Source organism: Asparagus officinalis, chromosome 7 (assembly GCF_001876935.1).
Source record: "Asparagus officinalis chromosome 7, Aspof.V1, whole genome shotgun sequence".
Lineage (NCBI taxonomy): Eukaryota > Viridiplantae > Streptophyta > Magnoliopsida > Asparagales > Asparagaceae > Asparagus > Asparagus officinalis.
Genome location: NC_033800.1, coordinates 17,434,149 through 17,452,999, shown reverse-complemented (window position 1 = coordinate 17,452,999; position 18,851 = coordinate 17,434,149). Strand labels below are relative to the sequence as shown.

Here is an 18,851-nt window from a genome sequence, read left to right as displayed (position 1 = left end):
AAAAGCACAAAAGCCTACACACAAAATCTCCTCCTGAATTCTGTGTTTTTTTTTTCTTCTACAGCCGTTGCTGCAAACTTTTTCCTCTGCTTTTGCTTTTGTTCCGCAGCCAAGCCCTCTTGCTCCCTCAATTGCTGCTGCTTAAAAAAAAAACCTACAAAACCCTCACGTATATATATTTGTGAGGGTGTGATTCGGGTGGGCCTGGTTGTGTCCGCGTGGGCTTGTGGCAGGCCCACCCGAATCACAATTAATGCATACCGCATTATTCCAATTCATCAAATATTTCAAAAAAAAAAAGAGAGGATGGTTGCTAATGACTTGCGTTATCATTAACAGTAACACAGAGCTAACTACTTTACTTAGTCATTCGCGTTAGCGAATTGTTTGTATGTGCTTACTAAACTTTACAGCATGTATGCGTGTTGGGCTCTTGAGGTAGCCTAACACTTTGACGATACCTACTTGTTTAATCGAATAAATTGCATTAAGATTGATCGTGTCGGGTCCGCTTTGTTCTAGATGCGCTAAGATTATCAAACCATAATCTTTGCTTGTTCTTCCGTAGTTGCCAATTGCCAATCTCGTAATCTTTTTCCGCTTAAAGCTTCTTTCTTCTTTATTTCATTAAGTTTGGTGAGGGGTCAGACTTGATGCTCAGCATCAATCATGACTGAGATGCATCCAAAAAGAAGTCACCTTCTCCTGTACGTATTTTGATAATGGGAATCGTGTTTGGGTGATGGGTGAGCCTAACTTGAGTAATTAAAATAAAGCCGCAGTGCATATTTGATGAACAAAGTCCACCACTCAAGAGTGCTAACCTGCAATGGATAATACTGTTTAATTGGAGATGGTTAATGTTTCCCTCTCTTTGTGATTATTTCAGAAAAAAGATGACAGAGACTGGTTAGTCCAATGTTGACAGAACAAGCTATTGTGGCAATCGCTGATTAGAGATGTTATATGTCAGGATTTTTTTTACCCTAATCTACGCGAAAATGACATTATTGACATTATTATAAGATAATGCATGGAGACTTATGGGATACTCTTCGATCGTTGAATGTATTACATAGAATCTGCGCTTGTTTACATGTTTTTTGTCTGATGCAGCCGTTTAACGGCCTAATATTAATTTGATGGCAGATGATGATGCGTATGCAACTCCTGTAGACTGCTCGTACGTTGGTGTCGTTCTTCAGTGACAAAAAAGTAAACCAGCCTCTTGATCTTTCTTTGTCTTTTCTTACCTTCTTCTTTGTAAATTATTTGCGCTGTGAAGATGTTCGGTGAAACAGATTCTTGTTGGTGCCTGCCCTTTACAATGTTCGTCGCACGTGGAAATTGTAGCTGTAAAAACAGTGATACGGTCTCTTTGGAGCGTGCAAGATACAGAAAGATGATTGGGAAAATTACGGAAATACCCCTACTAAGCCTTACATGATTGGGCAAATTACCTCTCTCTTATAATTTATACCAAATTTACTTTAGTTTAAAAGCTAATAACATTAAATGTGATAATCGTATGCTTTCTCACAAAAAAGGTATATTTGACTCAAATATTAAACTTTGATGACATGGTTATTTGACTTTAAATTGAAAATGAGGGACGTAAAGTGAGACTTTCAAAACCTTAGAGGAATTGCTCACAATTATGTAGACATTAGGGGGATTTCTGTGGTTTTACCAACAAGGGCTCATTTTGGAAATAGACCCTTTTAGATGTTTATTTACAAGTTTCGGCATGGTCCTAACTTAATTAACATTTTCAACCTAGTTTTATGAAACTAGGTCGAAATTGGTGAATAAAGCTTCACGAGATTAGCAAGTCTAAGCATAGAAAACTTCACGGGATTGGCAATCCCGTAAAGTTTTAATTAACAATTTCGACCTAGTTTCATGAAACTAAGTCGAAATTGCTAATTAAGTTAGGACCGGGTCGAAAAGTGTAAACAAATGTTTAAAAGCGTCGAGTTTAAAAATTTGTCCTACCAAAAACGATCCATATAATTAGAGCAGATGACATAATGAATGTGTAACATGAGATGAAAGGGCTGGTTAAATCTTTTGTTCCAAATGATACAAAACCTGTCCTGGGACAAAAGTCAAGTGGCAAAAGAGATGCTCAAAAGCCAGAGAGCTACATAGTATACACCACAAATATGAAGACAATCACTCATGGTTGCCAGGGTAATATGCACCTCAACTCTTCCACACCCTTTATTGCTTGTATGACCTCTGCTGGTCCCTCTGCAAATAATTGATGCATAAGAAAATTGCACTGATTTGACATTACTTATATCATAGAAGATTCTGCTTCATTGTTCAAATCTCACCTAAACTATGGGCATTAGGAAAATCCTGACTCATTATGTTATTAAGATATATAACACACATCATTTGAGTTGCAAGCAATCTTGTCTCTATACAGCCTGCTTAGTTCACAGGAAGAAGAAACAGGGAGGGGTAGCTGCAAATAAACTTTTTGGGCTTATATGACACATGGCCTCATTAATTGAGAAAATTTGTGAGAAAATTTGTGCTTATTAAGCTTAATCAATAAGACCAAGTTAAATAAGTATAGATGTCTTTTTAACTTGCGAGAGCTGTGAAATTTGGTGAGCAGGTAGAGAGGTTCCTTGGTTTTGCTGGAGCATGAGAGCTTGGACTCTCTCCCAAAGATATGGGTTATACAATTTTTTTTTTAAAGTAAGCCTCTCCCTAAAATATTTATTTCAAGCTTAAAGTTCTATAATTTGTTTATCTTAATGGGGAACATTAATCTGGTCTATTTCAGTTGGATACAAATGGATAACACTCACGTTGGAGATTTTTTTTTTTTTATCTCAGAAAGTTGTACTTTTATGCATCTTATAATGGGTTAGAGACCTAACTTGACCCATATAAGTTTGAGCTAATAGGTTAATGATCAACCGGACACACTAATTTATAGTGAGATTTATTATTTTCCGCCTTGCACAATAAAAATTATTATAAGCACATGCATATCCTAATCATAAATAATCATTGTATCTAAATTATCACAACAAAACAAAATGTAAGCCATAAGTGAATATCCATTTTACACCTAGAAGCAAATACAATTCCAGTACTAATTCGAAAACACAATATCTTTTTTTTATGGAAATGTGAGAATTTTTTATGGAAATGTGAGAATGTTCCACAAAAAATTTCTATTGTTGTGCGCTGCGCCCAAATTGTTGTGCTTTGAGGAGCTAGAGCTAAACCAAAACGTCGAGATAAAAGGCTAAACAATCCAAGATAAAGACACAAACACAAACAACCAATTTTTACGTGGTTCGGCAAGTTGCAAACGTCCACGGGGCAAGAAGGGGATGGAGTTTTCACTAATAGAGAAGAAAAGTACAAACTGAGATTACAAATCACTCAAAACAACCAACTAATCTCACCAACAAATATCTAATTCTCTCCAAATAAAACCATAATTAATAGCTCAGAAAATACATCTTTTCTGTGCTCCAAATATCCCCCAATCAATGCTTAATCAAAGACAAATCAAAGCCAAAAAAACCCCTAAAAACATGTCTCTACTCATAACAAAACACAATCCCAAATAGATTGGGATTCTAAAAAACGAGTCTGCCATACTCGGGGGTGGCAGACACCACACTCCTAAAAACAGGGCAGATTCTCCCACACTTGGTGTGGCAGACACTACACTCATGTCAATAGGGACAGATATTACCATCTGGGTGTGGCAGACACCACACCAGGATATCGTGGAGCCTATTTTGTTTATTTTTCACGTTTTTCTGAAATTCATTCGCCGTTTTCACAATTCTCCACCTCGACGAAGTTTCCCAAACTGAGCCGACACTAAACAAATCAAACGTCTCACTTATTACGTCCAGTACGAAGTGGAACAAAATCATGACAATGGACTCAATCCATAACAAGTCGAGAAACCAAACGAGAATGCGAACAAACTCCAAATGTTAGTATCAACTCACCAAATCGGTTGCATCACAAAGGACTGCCTACGTATCCTCTTGCCCAAGGAATCAAGCATTCACGTAGTTCACCCAACGGCCTCCAAAGGCCCTCAATCAACTAGAAAAGTTTGCAATCCTTCTCCAACATCATCAACAAATCTGTGGCTGATAGCTCTCCAAATGGCCGCAAAGTAAAACAATCTAAACACCTCCACCTGAGGTGAACCAACAGCCATAACCAAATGTGAACTATGTCCACCTGCTGCATTCGAATCAACTAACTCATTAATTACATCCAAATCCAAATGATCCCCAAACTGTGTCACCTCAGCTGGAATCTGAAACGACGCAGTATGATCTGGAGTATGTGGAGTAATCTGCACCCAACGTGGAGTAGCATCACTCTCCACCCGTTGTGATATCCCAACGATCTGATCAACACTCTCCACCTGCCGAGAGTCAAATATGACATACATACTCAGAACAAAATCAGAAGTCAATACCTGATAATCAAACACGCATCTGAATCCCAAATGTACAATCAGATCAAATCTCACATCCTTGATGTGACCAAATGCTGGCAACCAAACATCCGACGTAACCTAAAATTTGAAGTGGTTCCACTAGATCCAAAATCTTTAAACGCAGCAGCCGGCAACCTAAGAACAAGATGACCCAAATATGTTGAAGCCCGAATATCAAAATCAATGCTCGACATCAAACGTCGATCATCCTCCAGAAAGGAACGACCAATCAAAAATGTCATCTCATCTCATTGCCCTAATGTTTCCTCTCTAATGAAGTGTCTCCAACTGCCATGAACTCGGCACAAACGCAAGAAAGGACCCCTGCCAAAACTAAAACGACGGGTTACCTTTCTGCCAATATACTTCCTCTATCTATTGTTGACTTCTAGGACTTCATACCAACGAGACTTGGTTGCAACCCACAAATGCCTAGAACAATCACTAACTACGGAAACCAAATATCGATTACCTTCTAATGATGCCTCCTTAGAAGGCCCCCAAATATCTAAATGAACACCACCTAAAAGACCCATCGATCGATGAATAGAAGTGCCAAACTCCACCTCGGTCTTCTTGCTCATACCAATGTGCTCAAAGGACTTCAATCTGTAGGTCAAAGCACTCCTCAACAATCCATGCACGACACCAATAAACAACTATCCCATAAATAAATATCTCAACCTCAACGAACGTCATAGTCTAGCCAAATCCAAAGAAGCCGTCAGCTCTCTACCAAACACCATGCTCCCAATTAAATAATATAAATTCTTCTTCTTGAAATCCTTCATCATAATCATGGACTCAAATGTAACCTTCAAAGATGCATCCTCTAAGGTCATCATATAGCCTGCTGTCTCCAAAACTCCAAGTAAAATGATGTTCTTCTTCAACTGAGGAACGAACTCACTTCATTCCACTCCCGAATCACCCCGTCACATAGCCTAATCTGAATGGTACCAATACCATTAATAGGGCATTCATGATCATTACCCATGAGCACGACATCCCCTCTTTCCAACTCCTCAAAGCTGGAGAACCAATCCCTCCTAGGAAAAATATGATATGAAGCACCCAAATCTAACATCCACTCTGTAGAGTCGGTAACACAAACTGACGGTAGTACATATAACGAGTAGCTCGAAGAATCTGAATCTGAATTGTCATCACTAGTCTTGGCAACATTCACCTCTGAATCTTGAGTAGCTTTTCCTTTATTCTTCCTGGCTCGATCTGTTAATTTTGGGCATTCGGCTATCCAATGTCCATCTTCTTTATAAAAGACACACCGATTCCTACGAACTTCAAGATGTGCCCCTCTAGACTGTGACCTCCTACCATGGTTTGGACTTTTTGCTCTTGCGACCAATGCTCTGCTACCGGCTCAACTGAAGTCTCCTTATCCTTCTTTCGAAGCTGATAATTTACAAGTGCAGCGGTGACCTTACTATACAAAAGAGATACATATCCATTAATAATAGTAAGAATGAATGTCTCATATTCCTCGTTAAGTAAGGAACTTAACAACAACAACGCCTTGTCCTCATCTTCAATCATCACATCTACATTCGCCAAATCCGCAAGAAACTTCGTGTAGTGATTCATGTGATCACCAATGGAGGTTCCTTTATTCAATTGGAAGTGGTAAAGCCTCCTCTTCAAATGTAAGAGATTATCCACACTCTTGGTCAAATACTTGCTCTCAAGGATCTTCCAAATCTTCTTAGCCGAAGTCTCATTGATCACATTATATTTCAAATCTTGAATCAAACAAGATCTAATCACACCACACATCGTTCTATTCATCTTTTTCCAAACCTTTTTCTCAATGTTGTCTGGTTTCTTGTCCAACTCTAATGTATCCTCCAAATTTTGCGCGTTGAGCGCGTCCAAGACTTCGCATTGCCAAATACCAAAATTGTTTGTGCCATTAAACTTCCCCACGTCTATCTTCATAGAGTGAGTATTCAAACTTTGGACAGTCTTCACGTCGGAAGTACCCTCCACAACTCCTTCTTTCTCGGCCATCTATCTCAAAGCACCAACAAACCAATGCGAAACAAACGAATAATAGATCCAAACTAAAAAAGAGAGATTTTTACCTCCAAATTATAACTTTAACAAGAGCCTCCGAAAGATCTCACCTCCATACGATGGTAGACAAGATCACCAATAGTAAAAATCTCATATTTATCACCAACTGAACGCCCTAGACGAACTTCCAAAGCGATCTACTCTTCCAAATAGCCCAAGCGTAGCCCGAGCTCTGATACCATTTGTTGTGCGCGGCAGCCAAATTGTTATGCTTCGAGGAACTAAACCAAAACGTCGAGATAGAAGGCTAAATAATCCAAGATAACGACACAAACACAAACAACCAAATTTTACGTGGTTCAGCAAGTTGCCTACGTTCACGGGGCAAGAAGGGGATGTGGTTTTCACTAATAGAGAAGAAAAGTACAAACTGAGATTATAAATCACTCAAAATAACCAACTAATCTTACCAACAAATCTCTAATTCTCTTCAAATAAAACTCTAACTAATAGCTCAGAAAATACATCTTTTCTGTGCTCCAAATATCTCCCAATCAATGCTTAATCAAAGCCCAATCAAAACTAAAGAAACCCTAAAAACGTGTCTCCATTTATAACAAAACACAATCCCAAACAGATTGAGATTCTAAAAAACGAGTCTGCCATACCCGAGGGTGGCAGATACCGCACCCCTGAAAACAGGGCAGATTCTGCCACACCTGGGTTTGGCAGACACCACACCCATGTCAACAGGGATAGATTCTGCCACCTGAGTGTGACAGACACCACAACAGGGTGTGGTGGAGCATGTCTTGGTTATTTTTCACGTTTTTCTCAAATTCCTTCACCGTTTTCACACCTATGTGATACTCACATGATAAGTCTAGAACTTTTTCACACTTAAATTTCATTAAACTAACTATTAAACTCACCTTAATTCTATTTTTACCTACCTCAATTTTATTTTAAAATAGAAATTGGATAGGTTTAAGAGTGAATTTAACACAAAATTAAGGATAAAAAAGTTAAAAACTAGCATCTGACCGATTTATGAGAATTTTCAAGAAAACATTCTCACATCTACATATCAAAATGTATTAAAGTGCAAGATTTTAAAAACCCTGGGGTAAATAAGTGCTGCTAAAAAAATTAGTGTATTAAAGTGCAAATTTTAAAAAACTCCCCTGTTTGGATGGAGGGTAGAGAGGGGGGATGGAAGGGAAATTTTATTTTAACCTTGTTTGAGAGTTGAGGAAGGGAATGGAGGGGAAATTTGGCTCAAATTCTTACACCCCAAATTGGTGTGTAATGGAGGGGAAGAGAATGAAGGGGAATTTTTTCTCTTCCTTCCCCTTCCTTCCCTTTCCTAAGTAAACTCACAAACACACCACTAGGGTATGTAAGTGCTGCTAGAAATTTGAGGGTATATATCTGCAAAAAAGGGAGAACTACAAGGTATTTAAGTGCTAATTTGCCGAAAATCAATGAGGGCTCCACTCTAGTGCATAATGTATTGTGTATTCAATCTAGCAGGATACTTCACTCCGTAATTTTAAAACAATTTATATAAAAGCTGCATAAACTACTACAATAATCTCCAGTGCGCCTTTTGAGATCCAAGGAATAACAATGCAAGTGGCTCAAATATTCTGATCCGATACAAGAAATCAGTAGCACAATAAGTTGGTGGGGAGCTCAATCAACATTCTTCCGACATTAAAAATTATCGCAAAATTAAAAAAAAAACAAAAAATCAACACCATTAATTAATCACCTCTCTTTATAAATTATATTCTTTTCCCCTTCCCGCCTGCATCTCTCACGATTTAGATTCTGATTTCTTTCCACATTCATGAACAGTTCATGATATTAGCAAGCCCCATTAAAAGTACGGCCTTTTTTGGGCGCTAAGGACAAAAGCAAGCAGTGGGAGCAGAGAAAGAACATTAGGGTTTCGACCCAATTTGAGAAACTCGTGGTTTGTGCTTCTTTACTGCTTATTTGGCTTTGATTGGATGTGGGTTTTCTTTACAGCTCACTGCTTTTGCTCCTTTTGAGTTAGATTTGAGATGGGTTTTTGAGCTGGTAACTTACTGTCTCAAATAATTTGATGTGATGCAAATCTAACGTGTTTGGTTGCTGATTTCAATTGGGTTTTTGCTTAAAAAGTTGCAAATTTACCTGTTTTCGCTGTTCATCTCTGCATTAGGACTTGTCATTGTCTCCAGCAGTTTGATTTGATGTTAGTCTGTAAGTAGATTTGAGAACGGAGTTTGTCTTGCAGGTTTCTTCTTGTTTATGATGGAGTTGGAGTGGGTTTTTCTTAAAAGGTTGAAATTGTAATTCACAAATGTAGGTAGATTTCGATATGAAGTGGGTTTGAGAATTGGGTTACTTCTAGACTGAGAAAATACCTTTTATTCTTTCTTTGATATGCTATCAGTTAGTTACTAAGATTATTGTGAATACTGATGAGCAAAATTAGCTCCTTCCGCATGTTCTTGCTTTCTTTGTCTTTTCCTTTGCCAAATATCTCTATACTGTGTCTTTTTTTATAATGGAAAACATTAATAGATGGGTTTTCTTGTACCTCTAACAAGTGGGATTTCTGCTTGTTTGTTCTGGATTAATGGGTTTGTTTTCTCTTAGAGTGTTAAGATTTCATCTAGTAATTATATTTGCATCCTGAGCAATTTCAGCAATTTCATATTGAGTACACTATTACTAAGAGTTGAAGCTTAAAATGGATGATGATTAGTTTAATGGCTTCCGCCAATAAAGCCTTGCATTCCCCTTGCAAAATATCTCAATGGTCCCACGATATATCTTTGTTTACTTGACATTTTCAGATAATTATAAAAAATATTTTTTTCTCTTCAGTTTCTATTAGTTGGGCGTAAAAGAAAATGAAATATCTTTTACATCTTGCAATTCTCCCCTAATGGGGATAAGATATCTCCGGGGATCCACAATCTCTTCTTCTTCTTCCTCCTCCTCCTTTTACAGCTATATTGAATAGAAACTGATGCATTAATGGCTGGTTGGTGTTGGTGGGTGGGCTGAGATTACTATGAAAGAATTAGAGGTTGATACACTTCATTTCACATGCTTTTGCTTCCTGTTCCAAGACATTTCCAGGGGATCCACCGCCAATATTATCTTCTCGCCTTCCAAGGTTGAACAACTATTCAGGCTTCTGAATCTAGAAAGTAAGAGTACAATGTTCTCTTTTTTAAATTAGTTTATGTTTTGTGCATCGTTAGCTAATGTGTGCATAATTTGAAGGGCCGACTAATGTAGGAAAGAAAATTGAGAAATAAGTTCTTGTTCAATTAATCCCCCCCCACCCGTCCCCCCCCCGCCCGCTTCTTTTTCACTGCCCTTATTTTCAGCTTTAGGTTTCTCACATGCTCTTGCCTTATCCTTTCCCCGTACCAAAATATCTCTTTGTCCCAATCATCTTTGATATTGCATATTTGGACTTTTTTTTTACTATTTACTTTCACTTGAACTACATCAATTTTGATAAATTTCATCTTGAGCATGTGGCGTTAGAGCCTCTCTTTAAAGGAGCAGTTGGATTCATCTGAGATTTCCACATGTGTCTGTCCTTCACATCTACCAAGTTTTATTTCTTCAGTTAATGGTCGTTAATAAGCTAAGAGGCTCTTTATGAAAGTGGTGGGACTTTACAGGATATGGACTGTGACGCCTTCTTCTATATAAACTTTGTCATCTGGATATAATATTTAGAACTATAAAAAACCTTGTGGAGTTATTGCTCCTCTCAGTCTTAGGTAAAGGATGCATCATGTGTGGAGCAGTGTTTGTGAGTGGTGATGATATCTTCCTTTCCTTTTATATCTCTGGATCCTCTTTTTTCTTTTTGATCTTCACTTTGTTGGTTGCTCTGTGTACTCTATATAATAAATTTGGCTTTTCTTGCAGATCTGCTCATGGATTGATATAGATTAATAATTACAAAGTGCAACTGCAAATCCAAGTTCCCGCTTGAGAATGGATCCCGAGATAGGAAATTTAAGTTTTCGAAAGGTCTGTAGTTTACTTTTCAATCTCTAGTTGCATCCTGGTGCTTTTGTTCTAATTGCACGAATTAATGGGTTGCATTTCCAAGTGTAGATGATATCACATTCTTTTTAAATGGTAGTTTTTATAGCTTTCATGATTCACTCAGTTTACTGATAACTTTGAGCAAATACTTTCTTTCAGAAGGAATCTTGGAAGTCCATCTTGCTTTTAGCGTATCAGAGTCTAGGAGTTGTTTACGGAGACTTGAGCATCTCCCCTTTGTATGTCTACAAGAGCACATTTGCAGAAGATATAACACATTCAGAAACGAATGAAGAGATTTTTGGTGTTCTTTCATTTGTGTTCTGGACACTGACTCTTGTCCCTCTCTTCAAGTATGTGTTCATAGTCCTTAGAGCTGATGACAATGGCGAGGGTAAGTATTCACAATCCTTTCTTCTCTGTTGATTTTGCTGTTGATTGATGCAGTATTTACCTTCATTATTTATGTAGTGCAGGTGGGACATTTGCACTTTATTCTTTGATATGCAGGCATGCCAATGTTAGCCTTTTGCCTAATAGACAGGTTGCAGATGAGGAGCTCTCTACTTATGTGCTGGAAAATGCTAGAGAAGCTAAGAATAAGTCTAGGACACAAAATTGGCTAGAAAAGCACAAAAACCTGCATGTTGTGCTGCTAATAGTTGTTATGCTGGGTACTTGTATGGTGATTGGTGATGGCGTCCTGACTCCGGCTATATCAGGTATCTTTATTCTGTTTGCTTCTTTCATCTTATATTTGGAATCTTCTCTGATGCCGCTGATGGAATTTGTACCCGTTCCAGTTTTCTCTGCAGTTTCTGGACTTGAATTCTCTGTGTCGAAAGACCATCGTGAATGTAAGCTTTCTAGTCTTACCATCAATATTTGGTTTATATACTATTCATCTAGGTCCTGTTTAGCCTATTTAAATATAGACCCATGAGTTCCTTTTCATCTAATCTTTTTAGCCACTCCTCTTTATCAATGTTGAGAAAAGCAACAACTGGCTAAACTTCTCAGGCACTTTATCTGTTTATTTTCCAGACTTTTTCTCTTTCAAACAATTCTGATCCCGATAATTTTCTAATCCAGGATGCTACATCTGTTTTGTGAGAGGAGAGAGTCTTAAGAGCTCCTATGTTTTACTCGCTTTTTCTAAGAAGACCCTATGTTTTTATTGTTAACAAAGAAGCCCCTAAGTTTTACCCCTCTTTGCCACAAAGCCCTCAATATTCTTTTTCTCCCCCTCCACAATAAAGCCGCTCAGTACTACCCTTTTCCTTTAAAAGGTCCTTAAGTTTTAACCTTCTATTCTAGGAAGCCCTCAAAGTCCTCTTGTTAACTTAGAGATTTCGTTATTAAAAAAAGAAAGTTGGGGGCTTCTTACAAGAGTGGGGTAAAACTCAGGGCATGTTTGTCAAAATTAGAATGTTAGGGGCTTCTTAGAAAAGATAGGTAAAACTTATGGGCTTCATTGTCAAAAATAGAAACTTAGGCTTCTTCGAAAAAGAGGAGTAAAATTTAGGGGCTCTTTAGACTATATTCTCGTAACCTTTAAGATCCAATTATGTAATTGATTTGCTACTGTTATGGCTGATCTTTTGCACGAAAACAACTTTTAATGTGAGAAAACATAAAGTTGTTATTGCTCTTACCATGTTGTGGCAACAATTAAAAAAAAAAAATCTTTGCCCATAAAAGATGTACTTAGCATGCAGCAAAGGACCCCTTGAAAGGTTTGCTTTAAACTTAATATTGACTTGACATCTATCTTGCAAAAGTGCCAAATTGCTTATTGGGAAAATTGGCGAAAGAGGGGCTTGCTATAAATGCTAAATAGGTAGGTGGATAGCAGATAGACCTTCCTTTTTTTACTATACATTAAAAACTTGTGTTAAACAAGGATTGGATCACATCCACATTTAGTTCGAGTGTGGATTCAGTCTAGCAAAGCTATAAGGGAGAAGTTAGTCTTTCATGGAAAAAATGTTAGATTGATAAACGGTTATTTGGACTCATGACCAGGGTTAATCTTTTTGAGTCAACGTGGTTTTAAAAAGATGAGTCTAATTCATCTTCATTTATGCTCCATTGCATCCCTAACTAAAGGTATCAAACCTCAAGATTGGACAGTCTTTTGGTCACTACTTTGTTCGCATGAATATAAATCTCAAGATGGAACGTGCATGTTGTCATATTTGGTAGTTAGGTGTGACTTCGTCCAGCATGAATTGAGTTATATTGGGTGAACATGCTACCAAATTTACTCCACTAGTTGGATTTAGTTCATCTAGCAAACTTGATGTGAGATTAGTCCCACACTAGAAAGGTGGTTAGATAAATAGATTGTTAAATATCATTTGACTCATGACTTTAATAGGGTTAAATATTTTTGAGTTGATGTGGGCGTAAGGTATTAGTCTTACCAATCTACATTGTGTACCTTACAAATCTAATGCAAACAATAAGCAAACCTCAAAACTTCTCAGTCGGTAAGTTTTGAAGAAGAAAGATGCCAGATTGCTATTCTGATTCATGTTCAACTTGAAGTTCGGATAAAGCGAAAGAGCCAAGCATACCATATTCCCAATGGGAACATAAAGTTGTACATTTTGGTATCTGTCGATTCCTATTCATCATTCTGATAGTGATTAATTTACCAGTATCATATCTATAGTGAGATGCACATGCATTCTAGGAGGTCGATATTCTTGTGGGAACCGGTGGGCTCAGCACGAAAAGTTCCTCTAGAGTGCATTAAAAAGAACATGCTTATAGATATTTTGACTCTTGAAAAGGGCAAGTTGAGTTGCTTTGCAGATAAACACTATTTGATGTGGGTTGCTTTTTGGTTGTGAATTTGGGTAGCTCATTCAAGCCCTTCTGTATGTAGAGAGGCTAAATACAAAATGTGTGCGCTATAATCATTCTTGTGCTGCTTCTTTTGTGATTGAAAAGCATCATTCATTAAAAAGGACTGTAAGACGCAAAGCTGTCACTAGGTTTATAGATGTGAGATACATAATGTTAGTTGAAGTCAAGAAGGACTTCTTCTGAAGTGCTATTTGACCTATTATTGCAGTTCAAAAGAAGGCAAAAGTTGATTGTACCTTTTGCAGTAACACTGCCATTTGAGCTGCACTATTAGGTTAAGAGGAGTATCCTTGAGAAAACATCTTATATTCTCTTTGATGCGTAATAGGCATGAAATAAAATCTTGTTGCCAAAAACTATATCCGCATGATTAAAATGCTTGATATTTCTAGGATTACTTTGTAATTAGAAGTTAGAACATTCTTTTACCAGCTATAAGATGAGTTCCATATTCCAATGGTCAATTTGTTCGAAAAAAAAACTGATGATAGTTAACAGTATGGACTGTCATCAGTAGGTTCCACTGAAAGGTATTTTCTGTTCCTTATGTCTAGACCACCTTTTAGAACTGGTTGTTCTTATCTGATTTGTTTTTTATATAAATTTTCTTATTCAGATTGCTTAACATTAATAACCTAGATGTTATGTTTACAGCTTAGTTGCAATAGATATTTTGTTCTGAAATGGAAATTCCATGGTTATAAAAGATTTTAAAAAAATCCAGCTATTATTTCGGAGGTTTTTGTGTTTATCTCAACCGACTTAAGCGTCAATCTTCTACAATTTTTCAATGTTTTTTCTGAAATTATTTAAAATCAAAAGGTGTTCATGATTAACCTTTCAATCTATATGTATCCCTGTCCTTTGAACAGAATCAGACGGAAGTATGTGGATATTGCAGGATTTACCGAGATGAAAGACAACGGATTTGTCTTTCATTGAGTGAGAAATCTTTGTTGCTGCAATTATTTGATGAATTCTTCCTTTATTTGCAGATGCTGTGGTTCCAATCACTTGCTTCGTGCTGTTGTGCTTGTTTGCCCTCCAACATTTTGGCACTCACCGGGTTGGATTCTTATTTGCGCCAATTATTCTAACTTGGCTATTATGCATTAGTGCCCTTGGCATATACAACATCATCCATTGGAATCCTCATGTTTATCAAGCCCTTTCTCCATATTATATGTTTAAATTCTTGAAGAAGACCAGAAAGGGTGGATGGATGTCTTTAGGAGGAATACTACTTTGCATAACAGGTGATCTTTTGCTAAGATAAATATCAAGTAATAAAAAAACTATATATTTCCATTTTACTATAGTCGAATGTTTACCATGTTGATATAAGTACAATTGCAGGCTCAGAGGCAATGTTTGCAGATCTCGGTCACTTCTCATACACTGCTATTCAGGTTTTCCCCCTTTCGCTGAAAACTTAACAGGGTAGCTTATTTTTATATTTAGTTTTTGACTTACAATAGGCTGAACTCTATGTATATTGTAGATTGCCTTCACCTTACTAGTTTACCCAGCGCTAATATTGGCATACATGGGTCAAGCTGCTTACTTGTCACAGCATCATAATACCAGCTACCAGATTAGCTTTTATGTATCAGTGCCAGGTAGATATTAGATTTCTTACTCCAAAAGCATTGTTTGTATCTACTAAATTTCTAGTTAGCGGGGAGTAGCATAGAAGAATGATATCCTGCTTTTAACATCAAGAATCATGATCACTTTGCGAGCAGAAAATATAGGGGTAATGTCAATTTCCTGCATCAATTACTGATATGCAAAATGTTATACTCAAATCCGACCCACCCCTTGTGAAAGAATGATACACAAAAAGTTATACTTCAGAAAGCATCAAATACTGATGGTGAAACTGTTATCTCGATTGACTTTTATTGAACTTCAGGAATCATTAGTTTTTCATTGGTGATGGTTATGCTACAAATCTTTGTTATGGATCAAAATTGTGGAGTCTGGCATAATTACATTTATATCCTCGTATTCTAGATTTTATACTTAGATGAAGAATGATTCCAATCTTTAAGGACCTTGTATCTGATTTTTTTTTAATTCTCATCGCATTGCAAATTATTTTTTTCATTAATTCCAACTCAAACTGCTTGACTATGTCTGAATTTGAGGAAATACGCTTCAATGAGGTAGTTGGTCGTAAAAGTAGTTGTTTGTTTAAAAGCTCCCATACGCATCATTCTCTTTGTGATGTTTTTTTGTTCTTTTTTGCATGTAGAAAGTGTGAGATGGCCTGTTCTTGCTATAGCAATACTAGCTGCAGTGGTGGGAAGCCAAGCAATCATCAGCGGGACATTCTCCATCATAAATCAGAGCCAGTCTCTTGGTTGCTTTCCTAGAGTTAAAGTAGTTCATACTTCTGAGAAAATACATGGTCAGATCTATATACCAGAGATCAACTGGATGCTCATGGTTCTTTGCATAGCGGTTGCTGTTGGGTTCAGAGACACAAAACGCATGGGCAATGCATCGGGTATGTTCTACTGATTTTAAAATTTCATAATGTAGTTTTATCACTTGAACCAATTGGGTGATTTTGTTTATTCAAGATGGTCTATTTTGCTTTTATATCTTGATGATATGTTTTCAGAAATATTTACTGATACGTATTTCATGGTATACGAATACAGGACTTGCAGTAATCTCAGTGATGCTGGTTACTACATGTCTGACATCCCTCGTTATGATCCTCTGCTGGCGTAAACCTCCACTCCTCGCTCTCAGCTTCCTCATTTTCTTCGGGTCCATCGAGGCCCTCTACTTCTCCGCCTCTTTAATCAAATTCCTTGAAGGTGCTTGGCTCCCTATCCTTCTCGCACTCATCCTCATGTCCGTCATGTTCATATGGCACTATGGCACCATAAAAAAATATGAATCTGACCTATACAACAAAGTATCCCTTGACTGGCTCCTAACTCTAGCTCCAAACCTTGGCATTGTCCGTGTCCCTGGTGTCGGTCTCGTGTACTCTGACCTAGTCTCTGGCATCCCCTCCAATTTCTTTCGATTTGTAACCACTCTTCCTGCCTTCCACCGGATTCTTGTTTTTCTTTGCGTGAAATCTGTACCCGTCCCCTTCGTCCCGCCTGCTGAGCGATACCTCGTTGGGCGCGTGGGCCCACCCTCGCACCGGTCCTATCGATGCATTGTCCGCTATGGTTACCGTGATGTCCACCAAGACATTGACTCATTCGAGTCTGAGCTTGTTTCCCGCCTTTCTGACTTTATAAAACTTGAATCAGCTTATCAATGTGCAAGCAATCCGAAGGAAGACGGTTTAGCTGTTATTGGGTCGAATGATGAGAGTATTGGACCCATTAACGGGAAGAAGGTTCGGTTCTTAGTTGAAGAAAATGATAGTTTCGAGGTCGCGAAGGGAGTGAGGGATGAGCTCGAGGATTTGATGGAGGCGCGTGAGGCGGGGATTGCGTTTATATTGGGCCATTCTCATGTGAAGGCAAAAGCAGGTTCGTCGATGTTGAAGAAGGTGGCGATCGATTTCGTGTACAACTTCTTGAGGAGGAACTGTAGAGGACCTGACGTAGCATTAAGAGTGCCTCCTGCATCTTTGCTTGAGGTTGGAATGGTTTATGTACTGTAACATTAGCTTCTGTACTTGCATTTTGTTCCTTTCTCAAACTTATGCTATCAATTCCTCAAGATAATGTAAATACCACTGAATGTTGGATTTGAATACTTGAGAGCTGTAGTTTCGATCAACTGAACAGAAAAGCTGTTTGTTTTGCGGTCACACTTGATACTCGGATGTTGTTAGCTTGTTACGATCAGTTACTTTTGACTTGTTGATTATGAGGAGCGAATTCTGGTCTCTTCAAGTTATTTGAACTTTTAGTTTAGAGCTGGATGGAAATCACTATAATTCTCCTATTTTCCTTCATTGTTTTTTTAGTTTTTCATACTTATTTTCCTTTTCATCATCCTCTCTTCTTCTGATTGTCTTTGCCGTTATTACACTGTGGCATCAGATTGGATCGTCTCTTCTCTCGCACTTCTCTTTATATATTATTTTGTTTTTTAACAATATTAGAATTGCATAATTAATTTAAAGTAAAAGTAACTGATCCATAATTTATAAAAAATAATAGATGTTGAAGGATGGGGGGAAATATATGGGAGCATAGAAGAAAGAAAATGTAAAAAACATAAACACTTCTGGACTTTTACTATAATAGTAAGTCAAAATTTAACAGAAGTTACAGATCATAATAGTAATTAATAACATTTATAATATAGTCAAAAGTTATTCAAGATTATTAACATTATAGTAAATAATTATTCATTAAAAATATATAAATAGTATTCATATATCATCAAAATTATTAAATTATATACTTGTTGATTGTTGCAAATTATCTCACTAATTTTACTAAGATTTCTCATTTCATTATGTCAATAAAATACCCACTTTCAAAAATTGCCTTATTTTATCAATTATCCATGTCCTAATAAACAAAATAGCGTTTTTTTATAGAAATCATCTTTAAGATAGGGTGATTGTACGAAAACTATCTTTGAAGTCTAATTTATATAGAAATTATCTTTGAAATTCCGCTGGCAACCAACCACCTTTACCTATTTTCTGAAGAAATATCAAATAAAACTTTCAAAATCTTATTTATATTTATATATACTTATACTCCCTTTAAAAGAGGGAGTTGTGGAAAACTTTCCAATGACTATATTACCCCTTTTGATATTACATTCTATTACTAACTAAACTAAATTAATTGTCGTTGTTAATTAATTATACTATATGTCACTTCAAGTTTGTATAATTTGGTCCCTAAAACTTTTAACATTATTGTAAAACTCTACATCATATTTTTTATTAATAATTATAATAATATATTAATAGATAATTGCATATTAATAAAGTCTACATGGAAAGAGTAGAAAACATAGAATTGTCCTAAAAATACTATGACACTCATATAGGAAAATTACAAAAACATTCTTATGTTTAGGTAATAGGACAAAAAGTACATACATAAAATTTTAGAAAACATTAAGATATTTAAGTGTAGCAAGATACAAGTGGGGATATATAAGTATAATTTTGGTAATTTTAGAAAACATTAAGATATTTAAGTGTAGCAAGATACAAGTGGGGATATATAAGTATAATTTTGGTAAACTATAAGTAATTTAAGTTCAGTAAGTGTAGCAAGATACAAGTGGGGATATATAAGTATAATTTTGGTAAACTATAAGTAATTTAAGTTCAGTTAAGCCTATAAAAAATTGTAACCTTTGTTATCTACAAACAATAGTACATAATCCCACTGATAAATAATATTCATCATACAATATG

At 36.7% G+C, this 18,851-nt stretch overlaps 1 protein-coding gene across 6 annotated transcripts; it reads left to right on the top strand.

Moving 5' to 3' along the window:
- Window positions 8,260–17,279, top strand: LOC109849784 (putative potassium transporter 8). 6 transcript variants are annotated; one of them, XM_020419660.1, is made up of 10 exons: window positions 8,260–8,513; window positions 10,484–10,588; window positions 10,766–11,000; window positions 11,083–11,328; window positions 11,410–11,463; window positions 14,476–14,736; window positions 14,837–14,889; window positions 14,982–15,099; window positions 15,738–15,992; window positions 16,150–17,120. In XM_020419660.1, the coding sequence occupies exons 2-10, from the start codon at window positions 10,553–10,555 to the stop codon at window positions 17,118–17,120; spliced, it is 2,229 nt and encodes a 742-aa protein (XP_020275249.1). In that variant the 5' UTR covers window positions 8,260–8,513; window positions 10,484–10,552. The 6 variants fall into 6 exon arrangements, with proteins under 6 accessions (XP_020275249.1, XP_020275250.1, XP_020275251.1 ...); XM_020419661.1 differs by lacking the exon at window positions 8,260–8,513 and adding an exon at window positions 8,521–8,620; XM_020419662.1 differs by lacking the exon at window positions 8,260–8,513 and adding an exon at window positions 8,677–8,785.